This window comes from Mya arenaria, chromosome 8 (assembly GCF_026914265.1).
Source record: "Mya arenaria isolate MELC-2E11 chromosome 8, ASM2691426v1".
NCBI classification, from domain to species: domain Eukaryota; kingdom Metazoa; phylum Mollusca; class Bivalvia; order Myida; family Myidae; genus Mya; species Mya arenaria.
Genome location: NC_069129.1, coordinates 30,434,101 through 30,455,938, shown reverse-complemented (window position 1 = coordinate 30,455,938; position 21,838 = coordinate 30,434,101). Strand labels below are relative to the sequence as shown.

At 34.3% G+C, this 21,838-nt stretch overlaps 1 protein-coding gene across 3 annotated transcripts in view; it reads right to left on the bottom strand.

The window, feature by feature from the left end:
* Positions 1 to 21,450, bottom strand: part of LOC128243154 (CD109 antigen-like) — a 29,206-nt gene extending 7,756 nt beyond the window's left edge. Inside the window, exons 1-27 of one of the 3 annotated variants that reach the window (XM_052960726.1) lie at positions 21,371 to 21,450; positions 19,814 to 19,974; positions 19,239 to 19,422; positions 18,470 to 18,638; positions 17,930 to 18,000; positions 17,086 to 17,214; positions 16,808 to 16,847; positions 16,381 to 16,465; positions 15,600 to 15,765; positions 14,241 to 14,486; positions 13,018 to 13,191; positions 12,567 to 12,737; positions 11,234 to 11,425; positions 10,687 to 10,836; positions 10,326 to 10,463; positions 9,843 to 9,891; positions 9,343 to 9,459; positions 7,865 to 7,982; positions 6,522 to 6,639; positions 5,717 to 5,836; positions 5,251 to 5,370; positions 4,500 to 4,631; positions 3,791 to 3,962; positions 3,231 to 3,419; positions 1,592 to 1,842; positions 791 to 889; positions 41 to 218 (exon numbers count right to left, since the gene is read on the bottom strand). In XM_052960726.1, the coding sequence (XP_052816686.1) occupies positions 41 to 218; positions 791 to 889; positions 1,592 to 1,842; positions 3,231 to 3,419; positions 3,791 to 3,962; positions 4,500 to 4,631; positions 5,251 to 5,370; positions 5,717 to 5,836; positions 6,522 to 6,639; positions 7,865 to 7,982; positions 9,343 to 9,459; positions 9,843 to 9,891; positions 10,326 to 10,463; positions 10,687 to 10,836; positions 11,234 to 11,425; positions 12,567 to 12,737; positions 13,018 to 13,191; positions 14,241 to 14,486; positions 15,600 to 15,765; positions 16,381 to 16,465; positions 16,808 to 16,847; positions 17,086 to 17,214; positions 17,930 to 18,000; positions 18,470 to 18,638; positions 19,239 to 19,422; positions 19,814 to 19,944 (3,709 nt within the window). In that variant the 5' untranslated portion in view covers positions 19,945 to 19,974; positions 21,371 to 21,450. Of the gene's footprint in view, positions 1 to 40; positions 219 to 790; positions 890 to 1,591; positions 1,843 to 3,230; positions 3,420 to 3,790; positions 3,963 to 4,499; positions 4,632 to 5,250; positions 5,371 to 5,716; positions 5,837 to 6,521; positions 6,640 to 7,864; positions 7,983 to 9,342; positions 9,460 to 9,842; positions 9,892 to 10,325; positions 10,464 to 10,686; positions 10,837 to 11,233; positions 11,426 to 12,566; positions 12,738 to 13,017; positions 13,192 to 14,240; positions 14,487 to 15,599; positions 15,766 to 16,380; positions 16,466 to 16,807; positions 16,848 to 17,085; positions 17,215 to 17,929; positions 18,001 to 18,469; positions 18,639 to 19,238; positions 19,423 to 19,813; positions 19,975 to 20,696; positions 20,746 to 21,343 lie in introns of those variants that run through there. The other 2 variants (XM_052960728.1, XM_052960725.1) reach the window with 2 other exon arrangements.
* Between the last annotated feature and the right edge of the window lie 388 nt (positions 21,451 to 21,838).

The following is a 21,838-nucleotide window of genomic DNA, read 5'->3' as shown; positions in this document are numbered from 1 at the left end:
TATATTATGCCCCTTTAATATAACAAATCCAAGTGCTTACTTTTCATCTGCAGGCTCCAGAGCTTATCGAAGATGGATCGGCTCTTTTGCTGAGAGAGTGACAAAGCGTATGAGGTTATGGCCAGATGGAAAATCTCCTCGTTTGGAATGTTGTATGATTCCCTGGACAGGAACTCAGCAGCCAATGTACGAGACTTGTCGATACAGCTGAGCGCAGCCTTTAATGGAAAGAAATAGTGCTAACGGCAAGATTAGGATAGCATGTACACTGTAAACATAGGACACAGTGATTTATTTTAGTTTGTTTTTTTCCATCACTTGTGTGCTTTTCACATTGGGATGATTTTCTGATATTGGGAAAATACAAAGTCATATCAAAATTGCTGACATAATGGCACCAAGAGCCGCCATATTCATGTGACAAATGCCCAAGATGGGCCATCGCTAATGGATTCATAGCAATTTTGTACAAGCAAGATTAGGATAAGCATGTTGGTTTTTTTAGGGCTTTTTCCCCATCGCCTGTGGTTCCACATAGGGATAATTTTCCTGACATTGAAAAAATATAAGATCATGTCAAAATAGCTGACATTATAGCAATTATACATGTTTTGACTTTTCTATACATGCATTATGCTGTGTCAGCGTTGATTTTGTAAAGTTCTTGTTTGTTTTAAAACATATAGGGGATCATTATCTGTTTCAGTATAACACTAAAATACACTGACTGCGAATACATTCAGTAATATCTTACGTAAGGACAAATGGCATTGTGGTATAGAATACGTACCCCAGAGACGTCAGTTTTAATCTTGTACAATGCAATAAGCACGTAGGCTGTCAGTGGGACCTGGTGACCTAAAAGGTTATTTGATCCCGCGATTGTTGACTGCAAACATGAAACGAGAAAAGATGTACAATGACAAAGAGAATACAGAAGAAGAATTTTTGGTGATAAAATCAGTACTTTTTTTCTGACCAATATGGGGCTGAAATTTAGCCCCACTCTCAATACTCAAACACACATTTTCCCAAATGTGAAATTGAAATTCCCAATTTTTCTCGGAAACAAATATTTTTTATTTTAATTTTCAAATTGGATCCCTTTAAAATGTAATAGTAGGTTAATTGCAAGGAAACAAACTTTATATCATTTTTCAGCCTATTTTTCTATTAAAGCATTCTTGCACATTTCTAGACAAAATTGCAATTCCCAATTTTAGTCAAAAAGAAGATATTTTCCCCATCAGAAAGGCCAAAGCCCTCATTTAAAAATGGTGAAACACAATAACTTGATTTTTTTTCCATACATCTTCCTGAATAACTTTGTAGGACATTTTTTATTTTCATCACAAACACTTTTTTAAGTGCAAAGTGATTGTTCTAAGGAATAAACAAAATGGGTATGTGTAATGAATACCAATGTTTCAAGACACGTTTTTCACATAAAAAAGCCTTACTAAACACCTTGCACAAATAAATTTTGACTTTCCAGCCTCTTGTTCATCATTATACACATTAATTGTGTTTAGGACACATGTAGAATAATAATAGAAACAATTCAACTGGCTAACTTCCATAGAGTACTCACAAATTTGCGATCGTAGATCTGATCTTCAGGGTACCATGCTCCTGTCTCGTTCTGTTTAGAACACAACCAGACGACGATTTTATCGATAAGGTTGATCGGAATGAACAGGTCTCGTTCCCATTCTCCAAACCGGGCCTCATGCAAAGTCTTTGCGACAAACGCCGAAAGCCAGACTGAGGTTGAATTTTCGTCGTCCCTGAACATCTTGAATGAACCATCGTCTTTCATATAACTGAGCTGTCTTTGCAAACCTAGAAAAAAAGGATGAAAAAGTGAATGTTGAGAGAATTTTTTTTTTCCAAATCTTAATTGGGCCGATTTTTCAATAACATTGTTCAAGTTAACAATGTTATCAACATCATTGTTGTAAACTTTCAAATCATTACTGCTCTGGAAGTTTAATGGATACATTTGTGACATGTTGTTTTTATAACAAGATTTTGAGACAGCTGTACTTGCTTATATTTAAATTTTTGAGCACCTTATCAAATACCCTTTTTCACGTCAAAAATTACCAAGGATGTTGTTTATCATGTTGTCAAAGTCAACAAAGTTCTGAACTATCGTCCCTGACTTGTGTGCTGACTTGAATGTGATCATGACTGGTATTCAATAATCTCCAAGTCAGTTTTTGCGTGCAATGACTCCATTTAATCGTGTATGAATTACTTTTACAACACAACCTGAATTGTGAGTACCGTATTATACTATGCATAGGACACACGTTTTTACCCCAGATAATCGTCGAAAAAATTGCCTGCGTCCTTTCTATGCTAATAGAATTTAATCGTCCATTTCAGGCTGAAAATGTCGGACCGTAGACGAACACGGTAATGGTGAGTACCGGTACTGTGTCCACCAAAAAGAACAACTGACGTAGGTAAAATCAAACAAGTTAACACACGCAGAAATATGTTGAATGTTTACTTTGAAATGATTTATTGGGAAATAAACTGAAAACAAACAAGAGTGTTTACTTTTCTATTAAAAGGGATGCTACTCACATAAACTCGATGTGAGTCAAGGGCTTTAACTGGATTGAGTAACAATCCAACATGACTTGAACATTGTTCTTAGTTTCATTTAAGACCAATATTTGATGCATCAATGACCATAATAAACCTTCTGTGACCAATCATATCAGTGATCAATTTTGTTTTGCTTCAAATGAAGATTTTTAAAAACTATGAAACTTTCCCCATTGAAAATAATCAAAATCATGAGTGAAATCAAATCACAATTTTAACTATTTAAACTGCACTCTTCCTTCAGCAAGATCTGACTCCAAGCTGTTGAAATCTTTATCGTAAATGATCTGGATTAAAAAATATATCCAACATTTCTAATGTTACCTCCTGATAAGAAGTTCCGGCTTGTTAGTGATGCAGATGATGTGTTTAAAATAAATCCGGAACAATTTTGGAATCTCACCAAAATATCAGCGAAATGTAACTTCATGGCAGATTTAAAAAGCTATCGTAAGCCTCTGATTGGCGTATGGAAGGTATTCCTGAAGATAACCTCCTAGATCCTTAGACCAAAGCCATGGACCTATAAATCTGTGGCATACTTTATATTAGGATAAGGATATGATTATAATAAGATTAACCAAACCAAATCTTCCATAAACATCACTTACCAACATTAAGATATCTAAGAGCAGTTGACAGTACATCAGGCGGCAACTGTTGATTCGTCTTCTTAAACTTAAGTGTAAGCAGGTTGTAAGCGAAGTTGAACATGTTCATTTCTCCAGCACCGTACGGCTTGCGGAAAATATCCTCACAGTTCATGTACAGCTTGAAGAAACCGGGAGTAACCACATCACCTAAATAAAACCAAGCTTAGATTATTTGGGCTCACAATTTGTACTATGAACAGAAGTTCTATTTACTTCTGGTCAATGCAAATGTTAGCAAAGGGTTTAAGCAAAGTTTTAAAAATGGCAGGGTCCCATCTAATTATCTGTCCAAAAATTATGGAGTCCTGTTTGGATTCCTGACTTGGAGGTTATGGCGTCCCTCCATGACAATTCGATATTGGGACACCGTTAGTGTCAAATGCTAATAATCAGTTTTAAACTAGCTGCATGCTTTTTTTTCAAAGCAATAAAAAGCACAAAATATAAATTAAAGCATTATAATCCAATCTTAAATGAGAATACAAAATAGTAAATGATATATTCGAAACAAAATTTACCAAACAAGCTGACTTCGGCAATTCCAGAGCCTGGCACATACAAGTGGTACCTGACCTCGGGCACCACAAACTGGTCAGGAATAACTATCTGAAGATGGGGGATAGTCTCGGAACCGTAGCGGATCATGTCAATGAGGTAGGGAGTGTGGTAGTAGTTTAATACTCCGTCAGCCTGGAAAGAAGTTATTCAATTCGAAATAAGTTTTTGTTGTCAAGAACTGATGAATGTTTTGTTTCACGACACTGCACCAGGTAAAGAAAAATGGAAGGACAAATTTCTGTTATGACTAGTGTGTGGGCACATTCTTGCTTGAAAATGCTTTTTGCTTCTGGTTGTTAAAAAAATGAAATGTTTGTACATGATAGTGCTATCAATCAAAGCTGAGACTCAAAACTTTACCATCAAGGAATAACATCATTCAATACTTTGATATATAACTAATTACTATCCAAAAATTATGACGTTACAAGAAGGGCGGCCATTTTTAACGCTATTTATTAATGACGTAATGGTTATGTCAGAAATAAATAGCTTTAAAAATGTAAAAAAATATTGCACCTGATTTGAAATTCGCTTGTCAGATTTGAGCAGACTTGATCATTCAATGCTTCAAAAACTTGAGATACAAAGCTCATTTGCATAGAACAATTAAATATGTTTCCATTGACCATACCAAGAGTATTATATTCACCAGGAAACAATACATACCAACACTTTAATGGTTTTTGTGTATATATCTCTCTCCATAAAGCACTGAGCTGTGACTGTAAACGTGAACTCTCCCTGAACGATTGTCGATACGATTGGCAAGAATATGTCCTTCGATTCACCTGGTTCCAACTGAAAACATAAAATGTATTGAAATTCAACGCCACTTGCCATTGGTTAGGGATGAAAATTGAATTTGCATATTCATTATTCTTCTACAGAAAGAAAACTATTGATTACATGATTATTATGTGGGTACATTGAAGAAGACACTGAGGATAGTTGTCTGTTTGTTTCAGTGTGATATTGATCATTATAATCTCATCGAGTGAGCAGAGAGAATATTTTCACAAGTGGCCAATTAAAGAAGACATTGGAATTGAAGTCATTGATGTCCCATATCAATAATGTCCCACTGATAAAAATTTCTTTCAACTACCAGAAACCCTTTAATAAAGATTTATCATTAAAAAAGACTGATAATAACACTGTAACAAGTTATTGAAAATGACTATTTAAAAACAGGCTCATTCCTTTTAATTGCTAGAAACATGAGTAAAGTGATCATCAGATACATTCTTTGAAGTGAAGGCGCTAATGTCTGAAAATACCCATTTCATCGACCAGGTCTGAAGTCTTACGCCAGACCCTGTCCGAGGAGCATAAGCACTTGGTATACTAATCTCATTGAACAACATTAGTGTTCCTTTCATGTACTACCAACCAGAAAAAGAGACAAAATCATACTCACAAATACGATAGTTTGGTGATCGCCCGACTCAGTTCTAGGAGCGTAGGCGCTAGTGATACCCATATCGTTGACCCAGACATATCGATACTTGTCCCCGCCATCCTTCATCGTCAACAAAACCTGCGATGAAAATCAAAATTAGAATTTTAATACAAACATACAAATTAAGGTCAAGATGATGTGAATTGATGGTCGTTAAGCAGGCTTTGTGTTACTTTATCATACTCATACTGGCAAATTGTAATCTATGAAATGATGTCTGTTGTTTTTGGAAGTTATACCAACTCATAGATCTACTTAGCTTTCACATTATTATTTTTTGAGAGAGACTTTACTAGATACAAGGATACAATTGTGATCTACAGTATTTTTAACAAGGTTTGAAACATCTGTAACAAAGTTCCAACAATGTTCTAAACAATCAGCCAATGGTGTAAGCATTTGAACAGCAATAGCAGACACCTACCTCAATGTAGTCATCATTGTACCAGTAGTTGAAGACGGTCACACGCACTCCCACTTGTTCTCCACGAATGATAACTTCAGGCGCTTCCACAATAATGTACATGTAACGAGTTGCATCATACTGCAAAGGAGTCATATATGATTGTCAAACATTGGGCTGTTTTTGATAACCACCATAGATTTTACTTAATTTAAAGATTATAATCCCAGTGTTTTGATTGGACTGTAAAAATAACTGGCCAATGGACTGAATGGAATCATTGGGGCGTGTCTAAGGACAAGGATAAGAATGATATTGAATAAGGTTCCTGCTATACACCTGATTTTAGAAAGCAATCTATGCATTATGTTTGACTCAAAATTTACTATGCTCTAACCAATAAAATTACATACTATTTACCCATCATAAATCCACACACAATACAGATCGCAAAATACAGTAGACCGTATTCCACTCCAGAGAAATACGGCTATGTTCCACAATGCTGATGTCAACTTATAACAATTTTTTTAGAGCAATGTTAAAATGACATCATGAAACAAAATATTGTGGCATAAAAAGGACATTTATTATGAAACCATGTGTAACGAAAACTTTTAAGAGATATAAACCAGCAATGTATATAATTAAAGGGTTATAAGTACTACGTTTTAATCAAGAATGTCGTATTTGACTCTCGTGAATTTTTGAAAAATTTGTTTTCACTCGACTAACAACTTATGAAATCCGAACATGAAAAATCCATTAAATTAGAATACAACCTCCCGAATCAAAATGCAGTACTAATAACCCTTTCAAGACCCACCCTGATAGGCGTCTGCATGAGCCCTAGTCCATTTTCCCGGCTGACAGACAGAGCATTGATGATCCATGTTAGAGGGAACTTGGGAGGCTCCACTCGGAACTGAACCATACCGTCAGGCCTGTAAAGAAAGATGAGTAAATATTTATTGTATCTCAATTACATTTTCAACGCAAAGTTCCCATACTGTATAGGTAGATTTCAGTACTGTCAAAATTTACAGCCGCCCAGAGGGAATCATTTTACTGAAACATTACTGAGTTTGCCATGTTCAACAGTATTCCCTCTAGTTGACAATTTTACTATAACCCATTAAATATTTATACAGTAGAAACTCACTAAACCTGAACTCCACAAAACCGGAATCCTCGGGATACCGGACTTTAGAGTCCCGGTTTTCCCCTTCTATTTTCAATGTAAAAAAAATCCCTACAAACCGGAACCCAGGAATTCCGGATACCGGACAAAAAATCGAGAAAATTTGTTACTTGTCAGCGTAATTTTACCTCACAAAACCGGACATATATTTGTTCCAACACGTCAAAATGATTTTGTGTATTAGGAATTCACAAATCGCATGTCACTTTGTTTTGACAGCCGGTGCGTCATTAAATATTGCACCTGTGATGTTGTGTTAACTCGATAATCGATAATGATGATTGCGCTGTGGATTGACTGCTGCACGATAATCAAACTTGTGAAAAGAAAATTGATTGAAACATTAATTTGTTTGTTGCAGAAAATAAAGAACTAGAAACGTAAAGATACAATGATATAAACTGTATCTGTGATGTAACAAGCATAATGTCATGCACATTGATACATTAATGAATATATATTCTATGCATTATTTCAAGTTACTTGAACCATTGTTGATGTAAAATAAATGTTATCTTTATGTGTTTTCATTTTATTCCAGTTTTCAACTTCCCTTTAAAGGTTAACTCAGTTAATATTTTGAGTAAACTTACTCCGTACATCAAATCCTCACTAAACCGGAATCCTCACTAAACCGGAAATTTTGCCCAGTCGTGACCTTGTCCGGTTCAGTGAGTTTCTACTGTATAATGTCCAACATGTTTTGTGATTTTACGTTTCGTCATTTCTTTTCATGAGTATATGATAAAATACTAATTTTGGGATTATTTTTTATAACATTTTATGTAGGTTATCAATTCAGTTTTAAACGTCTCAAATCGGAAAAAGTAGGTAAAGACATAAATATTGGTAAGAGTGCGATCAAATTTCACAAAAACTAGCCTGAAAATGTGAAAATGTGAAAAGAATTTATAGTACGGTATAAAGGCCACTTCTCTTGCCATATTTAAAGTATAACGACCACTTACTTGACAAACTTCTCTTGCCAAGCCCATCCGCTGTCCTCGTAAAATCTGAGGCTACGACTCACTCTGTAGATCATGTTCATGGTACGATCGTCAACATACCTCGGGTCTTCTTTGGTACCTGCAAAACGGTGCCATGGTTTTATTTTGTGACAAACATTTTTTAGCCATAAATGAAAGGTCTGGAAGACTAAGACATTAAACACCCAGTGTTTTTTCTCACCATTTTGGGACTGGAGTCGGCCCTTCTGATAGGGAAAAATGCTTCATTTTGACTAAAATTTGGAATTCCAATTTTATGCAGAAACAAACAAAAAAACGCTTTTACAAAATAGACAGAAAGCTAAAACAATGTATTACACTTTTGTTTTTTTTAAGAACACACAAATTCTCCAATACTAAAACAGTTTGGGGTGCAATTTTTTTTTTAAACATTTCTTTTGAAACAGAAATCATTATTTGAATAATAATAATAATAATAATAATAATAATAATAATAATAATAATAATGAAAAACAATAATAATAATAATAATAATGCAATGATTTTATTTTCTCTTTGGGGTAAAAGGTATTGGGAATGGGCCGAACTTGAGCCGCAAATTGGTAAGAAAAAAACACTGACACTTTAACAGTTCATGCTTGCAGTTCATTTACCACAGCGCCGCATGCAGTTTCCAACACTCCAGTTTTTCTCAACTGGTCAAGGGTTAACATCACTCCAGTTTTTCTCAACTGGTCAAGGGTTAACATCACTCCAGTTTTTCTCAACTGGTCAAGGGTTAACATCACTCCAGTTTTTCTCAACTGGTCAAGGGTTAACATGTAATGTATTATAGCCAGAATTATATATAATGCGGCCATCTAATGTACGAGCATAGGACTAGCTAGATATTGTAAGATCAAGAATTCCAGTTGAATATGAAATGAGTGTGTCAAATTATATTAAAAGTTTACATGCAAAATCAGATAAACTTTGCCTTAACCGACTAATAAACATAGAAATAATAATTTTAAAAGAGGTATTATAACTTTTATGGATATTGAATGTAACTTTTATGGATATTGAATTAAAAAAGCTGTCGTATGATATTTGTGTTGATAAATGGCCCCATTATAACTGACATGGGTAACGTGTGTACTCAATTTCATTTGAATATTTTGAGTCAATTTTGTCTCAATCATGGCCAAAGTTTTGATTTTTGGCATTACAGTGCAGACGCAAACAACAACGGCGACAGCACCATGGCAATGATGTTCCCTCATATTCAGGGTTCTCAATAAGTTTCAGTAGAACCGTCTCAAATAGTAATGTAATCGATCAGCTACTACTTATTTTTTTTTAAATTCACTTATTTTTCAAGATTTTAACCAGTCAAATTGCCATTTGAACCGTCCATTTTGGCTGGCAGCCTGTTCTTATTGAGAACACTGCATATTGTATTCTTCCAAAGCAGACAAGCTACCAAATAAAAGACTTACATCCTTGTTCATCTGCCCAGTCATTTGGGCAGTTGGTGATTCCATTGCACGTTTCGTTGATTTTGTAACATCCACCTGTAAAACATGGGCGCTCGCCATGTTCCCAGTTACATGTATCTGAAAACACAACAAAAGTGTGAATATTTTGAACCAGCGGTCTGATTAACCTAGCAGCTAAAGAGCTGAAACCATTTCTGCGGTGGGTTTTGGGGGGCTATTTGGCCCCTGGAATGGGTGTCAAAGGGGGTGACCCTTCCAAAAGAGAATTTTTCCAGGAAAAATTTATTTCAAATACACACAAATAATTCTAATTGATTAAAAATTAAAATTTAGCTTACTTGAATGGTTGTTTCATATAAACAATCACATTAATATTAGTAATAACTGGATTCTTGTGACATCAGGAGAATTCTGACACAAAATCTGGCCAAAAATCATTAGGAAGACAGCCCTGGTGTGATATATATTTCAAAATGTCCACATGATTTTTTTAAACCTACCTTCGACAGTGTAAAGGTTGGCATCTGACATAACCAGCAGACCGGCATGCTGAAATTGGATAGAAATTGATTATTTTTTTAAAACAGATAATTTCTAACATAAATACAGTGTCTGTCAGTGTCAAGTTCCTCGGTTTAGAATGTTTTCACTCAGTTACCGGTACGTCATGCACCATGAGATATTTGCCTGTCATATCATTAATGTATTTAATCTATTCAACAGATATTAATTTTAACAAAGTTTGGACGTCTCTCAATTAATCAATTTTCAATTAGTAAAAAACACATTTTAGCAAAATGAACCATTTTATATATCTTTTTTAAATGTTATGAACAAAAGATCTCTTAATCAAACTTGATCAGATGATCTATCATTGTTATCAATGTCATGTATTTTACCACATAACACGCAAAATTCTAATGTTCAATGCCCAACCCTCTTAAAACATGAGAAAGTCCCTTTAACATAAAACTGAAACTTACCCTGAAAGTAGAATTAGCATCCACACCATATCCACTGCTTGCGTAGAACTTGTATTCATACTCTGTATCACTAAGTCGCCACAGTTGACGGTAACTTCCACGCGCTGGTTCATCATAGCTTACAAGCTCATCAATCAGCTGATTATGAAAGAAAAGGGGTAGTCTATTTAAAAACTTTACAAATATTTAAACTGAACATTTTGTAACTTTAAAATGAAACTTCACCAGTAGTTAGGTTTTGTTTTAATGATGGAGGAATTACCTAAGTTGTGTTGCATCATGGCACCCTGGCAGCATATGTTTGTTTAATATCGGTATAAGTTTTACTTTTATTCGCCATGAAAATTATGACTAAACTTACATTATTTTCAGTCAGTCCATCGTTCATCCCCTTGCTATACAGGTCATTGGGCATGGCGGCAAATGCCACGTACGATCCTGGTTCTGCTATGGCGTTTATCTCCAAGGTGTGAAGGGTGAAATCTTTGCCTTTGTTGATCACAGCATTCACCTGCAGTCAAATATTTGGTCAGAGTAGGAAAAGGGTTTAATAAATCACTTAAATTACATAGAAATCAATTCTCCCCTTCCGCGACTAAACAGGACTAGATTATGTAAGCATTGAAAAGATTTGATTCTTTTTAATGAAGTTAGAATTTAACTGATTGAAATCATAAGTTGGAATGTGAAATTAGGTGTGTCCACAATCATTTCTTCCGTAGAATTGTGGAGGAAATACACATTACCATTAAAGTTTCAGCATGGCCATGCTGCTGACAACAGCATCACTATGACAATAGCTGGACTTTTTACAGACACAGCTAAAAATTGCTTTTATGGTAAATGATAATGAATAAACTGAGATATAATCATACAACTAACAGAAGAAACTAGAACTGAATTCTTACAGGGTTGTTCCTGGTCCCGTTCACAAAGAAATTCAGTGTGTCAACGACCATTTCTTCGGGTGATGTCTGAAGGAAATACACAACAATGCGCGCCGTCGGGACCATTTCCGGTGACAACGCCACAGCAAACGTCTTATGTCGAGAAATCATCTCTAGCTCATCTCCGATCAGGATATTTCCCTGGGCTACAATCTGAAAATGAAGGGTGGATTTAGTAACCAATATTTTTACCTTTTTTTATCATACATTCAGTTTTGAAAACAACAGTCAAACCTGGTTGATTAAATATATTTGGTAAACATAGCTTATTAAAAGCAAAGTTTATATTAAAGCATAAAATATTGAACATGATGTTATCTGAGAGCGAATCTCATCTTCATTTCTCTTATACATGCATACTTCAAGATGCACTCTTACTCCAAAATAAGATTTACCACAATTATTAAAATTGTTTTAATATACCAAAGAGGATGAATAAATATCTAAAACAATGATTCTTATGAAGGATACCGAATTAAATTGGAAAGAAATGTGCAGAAAACACAGTATTTCTGTCTTATGAAACAATAGTAGATCACAGTAAATCTTTTAGCATTTACCAATCATTTAATTTTTATGGCATTTTTGGCTATTAAATACACGTTTTCAATTTTGTTAGCAGTAAATGATTTTTTCCATAAATGCTTTATTTAGTAAGTAGTTTAAGATTAATCACTCAAAATGTATGTTTGTTATACATGTGTATGTATTGATTTTTAATAAGAGTTTTGCTTTAACAAACATTATTAGTCATAATTATCAGGAGAAATCTAGGCTATTTAGTACAAGGAAGTCGGAAGAATATTTCAAAATACAAGAACATGTTTATGGAAGTCTCCTGAAGAAAAAGTTAATGTTGAGATTTATTTTATACCTTTTAAATTTCAGCTTAAATTATTGCAAGATTTAAGCAAAATTATATGGACTTCCAGATAGAAATATAGTATTACACACTGTGATTTCTAATTCTATATCACACAGTAACCTAGTGTTCATACACAAATGTTCTTCCACATACTACGCCAAGGAAATAGTACGTTTGTTGGCAGAATTTTTTTTTTTTTAAAGAAATGTAAATTTCATTAAACTATACAACGAATACTACGTTAGTTGGTTCATCTGTGAGATTCATGACTTTTCGTTGCTTGCGTTAAGATAAATTAAGATGGATTTTACGCCACCAAATCAAAGTGCTACAATCCCACAGATCGACTGACTAACATAATACTCCCCTTTATCGACTTATTCTTCAATGTTTAAACACAAATGTTCCCATAAACAAAGCAACAAATACCTGGTAGAAGATTTTCGGCACAAAGTGGCTAGTCTTCACATGGAAGATCATGAACTCGTTCACTTTCGGATGTTCCGTGGACGTACGAACAGAGATGTAACTTTCGCTAGGAGACTTGTAGACTGTAGCCTTCATTACTTTACGCGTCAGAATATCGTAATCGTATGTGGCCTGAAAGTTAGGAATCAACGTATTACGAAAACGTCGCTGTTATGCATAATTTATTACTTTTGAAACTCTAATCAAAAAAGATTGTGTGATATGGTAGTAAATAATACAAATTATGATAAAGACAAATCAGTTTCTTACATCTACAAAAAAATGCATCACTCAGTCTAACTATTGATTAAAAAACAAACCAAAAAAAAACTATTTTTTGTCAACACCATTTTTAAGACATTGAATATAAAGTTCCATGTATTATTCAGAACTATGAACATGAACCACATACTGTTATTTCTATACTCTGCATCCCAGGGGGTATCTCAATATCAAACTGTGCCACCCCTTCCACTGTCATTTTCTCTTCTGGGGCCGTGTTCTGAGATCCTTGGTAAGACTTCTGTATCTGGATGCGCCGCAGGTCAGACTTTACGGGAGTACCATCGTGGTACATGGCAGCAACCTGGGATTATGAAATATCGAAACTTTTTTACTGATCAAACTACATGTCACGCTATTGACTTGTGGTATTTTTATAAAAAATCTCATCATAGTGTTGTGTTTAATGCAGGTTACATAATGAGTTATGGTCTGGAGAACTTATTTCTCGCATCTGAACCCCTAAGTGCAATTTATTCACATGTAAATGATACTTAATCACTCAACATCAAACACTATTGTCTCAATAAAAATCACATACATGTACATATGCATGTTATATTAGAAGTAAGGCCTAAAAAAAGTTGGAGAAAGCGATTAGGCTAACATGATACTTACTCCTGTTATTCTAGAGATTTTTCGAGTTTTTGGGTCTTGGTACTAATACATGTACGATACTGGAAGACACCATTTCCTCTATTCTTCATTTAGAATGAAAAATAAATCTGACAAAAAGCAGTGCGGCTAGAAGATCTCTATAACTTTCTCATACAAAGAAATAACTGTATTCTGACTGACATATTATGTTATAATATTCATTAGGCCTAAAAAATACATTTGGTTCCGGTTATAAGACCCTACCTAAGAAATAGGCCGACCCTACCGTTTTTAAAGTCAGTGAACATTTTTATTTTTTTTTATTTTTTAAGTGTTTGTTTTAATATGTAGTTTAAAACATTAAAGCTTAACAAAGAATATTTCTTTAACACAATTCTCAATTGATGCCAAAAATGTTCATACAAAAAACCCTAATAGAATAGGCCTTTCTACCATACCTGTTTTTGAAAAGGATGTAACCCTAACCAAACTTTTTTTAGGCCTTACTTCTAATATAACATGCATATGTATGTGATTTCTATTGAGGCAATAGTGTTTGATGTTAGACAGTTTATCAGGGTTATTTTCAATTAATTTCATTTAAGTCTATTTTTTAAAAAAGAAGACAATTCAACATCTTATACCGAAACAAAAATAGTGAAGAAAGGCTTATCATATTAAAAGGGTTTCTAATAAGATTTTTCGAGAAATTGGAGCCAGAACTTAACCCAATAAAAAGATTCCTCAAATACTTACATAGATTGTCATAACGGAGTCTGGTTTGAATGTCCTGACATTGTCTCCAATGAAAACCAGCTTTACGCGCGGATCAAAGATGACAGTGCTGGCGAACCCTGTCTGCGTCATGTTGAAAAACCAGTCCCTTGCGCTGACATTGAAGATACACTCGAAGCCGTAGAGATCAAGAGTTCCGGGGAAATACTCCCGAACTTTTGTGAGAATTTCTTGACGTTCAAACTCAAAGTCTATTGTGCCTTGAAACTGAAAACAAAAATATTTCAAAACATGTGGAAAAGCTTTATATAAGTTAGATTTCAGTGAACAAAAATTTGATTGGATTACAATGTAATCTATAGTTATATAACTTATATTCATCAATTAATTCATGTATTTTATGCACTATAACTTATATTATTTATATGTCACACAAGCATGAACAGGTTTTCTATGTTGTGCATTTCTTGCAATTGATCTTATGCCATTAAAATTTTACTTAGAGCATATCTTATTTTGTTATCAGCAAAATTATCAGTGATTTTTTTGGAACGCTTTTTATCGCTGTCTGTGCTTTCCAAATGGGATAGACTTATGACAATGGAAAAATACGAAATCATGCCAAAATAGCTTATATAATAGTAAGTGTACATGTGTTGACTCGTTTATATATGCATGCAATTTACTGTATTAAAGCTGGTCTTGTAAAATTATTGATTATTGATTGCTTTTCAAGAAATCCCTTGTTTTTATTCATCCATGGAAACTGTGTTGACAAAATTAGAAAAATATTATGATGTTTTCTGGTAAAAATTTACATTCACACATTAGGAAACAGCCTTTGAAGGGCAGTAAAATTCACCAAGAAAAATCCCTAAAATCCATGTCCTTTTATTCAACATAAATTAACTAAACAGCATATCAGGGATATAACTTAGCAATCGCCCACTCACCAATGGCGACCTATTTCCGATCTGGGCGGCTGAACTTTAAAAGATGTTCGCCCAGGTGGTGAGTCCGATTTTTTCGTAGGGGTACCGAATAATATGCTTCTGGTCGCCGAGAAATACCTCTTGCAAAATGTTAGGTTTGTGTGTTTGATAATGGGCTCGTGAATTTTAAAAGCTACTAGCCCAGCCGGCTAGTGGTCCGGAAAAGAAGTTATATCCCTGCATATCGCAAACATTTAATCTTGCTAAGGCCATAAAGGCGTTAAAGTATATCAGTATTGATCAGCTTTTAAAATACATATTAAATAACACACACAAAAAAATATTATTTTTTTAACCAACAAACTATCAAACGGTAGGGTCAGCCCCTATTTTTTGGTAAGGTCCCAAACCAGAAGTTGTTTTTTTAGGCCTACCCTATTAAACTTACATATTCATAGTATTTGTACAACTGGGGAAACACAGAGTAGTCCCATGGTTCACGATTTGCGAATGTCTGCTGATTTTTCATGTAAGCATCAAATGGCGGTCTATTTGGAGGTACCAACGTCATTGTGATTTCAGCATTGCCCGTCACTGGTTTTCCAGTTGTTATACTGAAATAAATTGTTACCGGATTATTATAAAATATATTTTTGAGCTTTACCCAGTATATGGGAAAAATTATTCCCAGCTAGCACTTAAAATTCTGTTAAATTTTGGTCAAATTAGGGAATATGTATGATTTAACGGAACTCCAATACCATTGGAAATACGCCTCACATGTTATAACACACTAAAATTAAATAAACTTTCATAAGATCAGTTACCAATAGTAGTTTCAAAGGTCCTTGTCCAAAAATACTCTTAATATTTTCAAACATTTAATATCCTCCCTGTATTTTAGAGCATGTTGTCATAAGTATCTGTGATATATTTTCATGGACTGCGGAATGTTAGCATATAATCTTTTATGCATTACAAATTGTATATTGAGTGTTTTTTTTTACCTAAATAATCATTAATCCAATCATCAATCAATCAATTCCCATTAATAATGAAGTTCCTCAATTTTAATGATCAGGATTAAGCCCTGACCTCGATCGACCGCAGTTTTGCTGTATATGAATTCATATTTATCCCTGAACAACGTTAAAAATGTATTAACATAAGATATACTGGTATAACCTAATATACATATAGATTTTGAAGACTAAAGTTCTGTAACTTACTTTGCATTAAGACGTCCTCTCACATAGTCCATGTTGTCCCAAATATACGGCGAGGTTGTTACATTCAGATCAAACCGGGGATCCCCTGAAATAGGAGAAGAAGGATTTTTATAAATAATGACTCTTGTTTTTCAGCTCGGTTTAGAAAGGAACAAGAGCAAAGCAGAGGATCGCCACAACTCGCCAGTTGTTGGCGTTTGGTTTTTCAGTTTCAAAGGTACATTACTTATCAATTATTGAAGCCAGAATTATGGGTGATACAACAATAGTGCATATTGTCTATGGTGTTTTTTAGTCAGGGACAAGTTAAAGTTTCGCACATGGATAAAAACAACAATAACGCAAAGGCTATAAAAGTATGTTGACTTTCTTGGAAAAACAGACGCGCTAAAATGTGGAAGTAAGTGATACATATAGATGTACTTACAATACTCTTCAACCTGGAAATATTTGTAGTACTGGTAGCCCTGAAAAGAAAGAGAACAACTTACTTTATATATTTGTTTTTTCCGTGTTGAAATTGAAGTACAAATTGCATGTAGAATACGGAAAGGGTGCTCTGATAGTTATATAACCAAACAATACATATTTTACACTAAAATGATTGATGTTGCTGCTGTTGACACTAAGACTATGACAGCAACTGGAGTTTTCATTATGAGAACAGGCAATCACATTTTGTTAAATGTTTTTTATGATACTTACATAAGCGTCTACTTGTATAGACCAGTTTCCATAGTTCGGCTGGTCGGACAAGGTAAAGTTTTGACTGACAAATCCACCAGCGTTTGTTTGTAGACCAAGCCATCTCCGCACTGGGAAGCCAGAAGGGTCCTGAAATACAAAGGAACATGTTCTGACTTTAAAGCCACACTCAGTGTTTTGACTCTTGTATTTGTTTACTTATTAACCTTTTGACTGTTACCTAACCTACAGAACATTAACATACAAATGTTGACAACTTTCGCCGTAATGTCGAAAAATTCTGCCACAATTGAAAGCACTGTGTGTATGTTTCATAGAATGCAATGAAATTATTTGTCTACAGTGGATATGGTTTCAGACGGCAGACGAAGAGGATCAATTTTTGCTGCTGGCACGACATTTTGTTCTTTTTATATTTTCTTATTTTATTTTTTGGGCTTATCTTTATAAAATTAGTTTAATGTTATAACTTATCACATTGATGCTGCTTTTTTAAAGAATATTTTTACATTTGATTACATCAGAACTGCAAATAAGCCTGGTAATAAAATAAATGGTTATCTACATGTATGTATGAAGTTATGTGAACAAACAGTATGTGCAGACAATATCTCCCCAAACTACCAGTTCGGCCATGTGCACAACAATTTCTCAACTGAACTTGGACAAGATTTGGAGATATATATATATATATAATAGCTATTATTTATCCTAGTTAGGTGCAATGCCATTCGACTAGATACATTATACAAACATATAAGAGACAAAGCAATAGATTATTATCCACATATCGAGTCCATAATTTCCAACTTTAGAAATGCAATACAAGAACGTTCGAACTTACATTGACATAGATGGTTAAACTGCCGTACATTGGCTTCAGGTCTGGTAGGATGGGAATCACTCGGAAATGGACTGAAAACAGAATATATTAATATATACATATTATAACCGTCATATACATAAATGCCATTAGCGATACTACCACCAACAATAGAATGGAATAGAACAAAGCTACCAAGATGGTGGAAATATACTGTACGTTGCAATTTGATTTTCCAAAGACCTTTGAACGAGCAAGGTAAAAATGTCCATCTTACAATGTTACTATTGTTCATGCGAGCAGATTTGTTTTGTAAAACCAACATGAGTGATTAAGAACAGATTTCTATGGGTTGTTTTCTATAACAAGTTATCATATATTTTCCAATTTCTGAAAGTTTGCTGAATACTGAGTACTTGTATTGGCACAGTTCCAATGGTCCAAAATCATGTTGCTTTTCTTAATTTATTGAAATAGAAAACTATTTTGCTCTCCATTTAAATTTTGTGATGGCATCAATCAGCACATTCATGTAGATTTGAAAACGAAAACGAAACCCACCACTCTGTCCCTGTCTGTAGATTGGTTTGCTCAGCTGTATGAAGACAGATGCCTGTTTGGCGTCAAAGGCGATATCTGTCTCATTGTAGAAGGCGTAACCTCCGGCCCCTCCATCCAACATCCCCTCTACCTTAATTTTGTACCTCCCAGCTTGGGCATTCGCTGGCATCTGGAAGAAAAAATATTTTAGAAACTTATTTCTAACCTTTTCATTAGGTTTATAATGGTGTCATGGTTAAATAGTTACCAAATTGGTTAACAGGTTTTTTTGTGTGTTTTTTTTTTTATGCATTATTATGGTAAACTCATGGATGTTGAATGATCAAAAATAAATGAGCATAAAGCATATGATTTGTGTACAGTTTAAATAATAAGCCTTTTAATTTTAATTAATATCTAAATGGACACAAATTCCACAGTTCAAAAAACACCAAAATATCGCTTATATCTTTTATCATTAAACAAATCATTTTTATGCCTTATTATTTTGCTTAAAATGAGATTAATTTAACGATACATCAAAATTAAAAAGAATGTAGCATCTATCAAGTGTAACCTATATCATGCCCCTTTAGATTTTTGAAAAGTTGCAAAGTATGACTAAGTATTTTTTCCATCCAAATGACCAAAAGTCAAGCACTCTTGTTAACCAGTTTAAAGATTTTGAATGCCAACCTCAATGACACCAAAGCTATCACATGACCCTGACCCTTCTCATCAAAACAACAGACAACTCTTTACAAAGACCATAAAATATGACTGTACTCACCAGCATCTGCATAATTCTGCTGCCAGGCTGATCAAACTTCATCAGGGACTCGGCGAACTCTGTGTTTCCCTTGATGATTGACACTCGTAGGCTGATCTCGGAATATTCCAGTCTCAAGATTGTTGCAAACACTTGGAATACTTGGTTAGGACGTACTTTTCTTGGTGTCATGATTATGTATGTTCTAAAATATAATAATTAATACTGATGATGATCGGTGACGATGGCAAAGTTGTCAGAGGGTCCCCGATGTGATCTTCATTTGGAGCTTTGTCGTTGATAGTACTGGTTATAAACCAGGAATGATATATGGTTATTACGGTAATGTACATAGCGGATTTTAAACTGTACATACATTTGTTGGTAAAAGCTCTAAAGAGCTTATGTTTCATGTTCTTATTTGTCAATGATCACTGATCATTGTGACATAAAATAAATCTTACCTTTACCTTTAATTAAAAATTGTTATTAATTAATGAGATCGAGGTATGACAGTTATATACAGATGTTGCCTCTCCCTTCATTTTGAGAAAATGACCGTTACCCTTTTAATTGGGAAGGAAAATCACACTTACGGAGCTCTCTCCACTTGATATCCTGACTGGTTATCTATGATTTGCTGTCTTGTTAAGCCCATCAACTGGGGCATCGCAAGACCAACCATCATTGCCAGGATAACTCCTGACACAACAAATAACTTCTCCATGTTCTGTGGTTTAAGATGTCATTGGTGATCCTGCAAAGGAAAAGTAGATAATGAAGATGTTGTAAACATAACAATTTGCAGTCATAATGCACTGATGGTTTAAGAAACCAGGAGTTTGTTCCTTGTTAAGCTATTCACTATTGATCAAGCCTTATACAATAAACTGAGTATCTATGCAACGGTGTGTTTCTAGAGAGCACTCCAATTTGATTTAGGCTGTAACTTATGAAAGTAAGGCTCTCACAAATTGCTACCTGCAATGTGCCCCAGAAAAGCATGTAGGTATACTCATGAACAGTGGCTTGAATTTTGGAAATTATTATTATTATTGACAAAAATGTGTTGTGAGTGTGACCATGCTCAAAGTCATTGTTCATAATTCCATTCACAAAATAATCATTAATTATGCAATAGCAAAGAGTACCTGATACTGGTAGCTATAACAGAGAGAAATTAAAAACTATCCATTCCTAGACCTGTGTATATCATATTGTTTGGACACTCAATTTGGCACCAAAAAACTCATATGCAGACACAACAATTTTTTAGACCTCTTAATCTAATCCATCAATATGTAAGTAAATGTTTTCAGCATGCTTGCAAACAAACATAGAAATGACTTCTAACAATACGTTAAATTGGATTTTTCGCAACAATTTCAAAACAATCGCCCCTGTTTGGTAGCATTCCTGTATGATTACCTTTATGTTGATGCTGAATGTGAATTTGACATACATGTAAATCATTCTTACCTTTTCGAGTTTGTGAGAATTGTTTACCTTATAACTGAATACTATAAAACCTCTTAACCTAATCCATCAATATGTAAATAAATGTTTTCACCATGCTTGCATAAAAAACATAGAAATGATGTCTAAATCTCTTGTTGACTTGTTTACATTGTGTCACCCGATGGACCCCTTTGGTTCCAATTTTCAAACCATTCCACGTAGGGAAGAACATATTTGCTGGTACTTCGTACACACTAAATCAAAAAAGCTAACTTTAAGCCTAACAATTAATCAAAATGACAACCATTGGAAGCTTTATTTTGAATTTGATAGAAAAAGTGACTCAGAATTAAATCACCTGTGTTGATTTATATTTTAAAAATTAAAATTATTGAATTCGATTACATCAACAATATGTATTATACTCAAATCATAAACTAATAGCACAGCACATACAAAACAAAAGTCAATAACTTATATAAACCTGCAAAATTAAAATCAGTGTTCACTTCCGCTATTTTTCGAGCCGCCATTTTCGACAGGTAAACAATCCGTTAAATTGGATTTTTCGCAACAATTTCAAAACAATCGCGCGCTTTGTGGTAGCATCCCAGTATGATTACCTTTATGTTAATGCTGAATGTGAATTTGACATAAATCATTCTTACCTTTTCGAGTTTGTGAGAATTGTTTACCTTATAATTGAATACCTGATGAATGAGTCTACCTGGGACTGGTTTCTTTGAGCTTTCCGGTCTGTGACAACCAGTCTGTCGAAAGGTTATGCTATACTAATAATATGCATCGTCTAAAAACCGTACTGCTCCGTACCATACTCTTCAATTGCTGTTGGGGTTTTCGAACATCCGGGACTTTCACACCTCTAATTAACCCAAAATATTTCGACCCCTTAGGAACCGTAGTCATTTCGACCTCTTGTTATGATACAGTTTTCAGTTTTGAAAGGAAGGAAATTAAAGGAACAGACAAATTAACATTACGTATTTTATTGCACAAAATAACCGAGTATCAGTGAACATAAATAAATTTACATATAGTATTATATATACACACAATAAGATTGCATATTATGTCAGATAGTATACAGTTCACTCTAGCCACACATTGAAATCCATGTCAGCGTACGTGTTAGAGTGATCTAG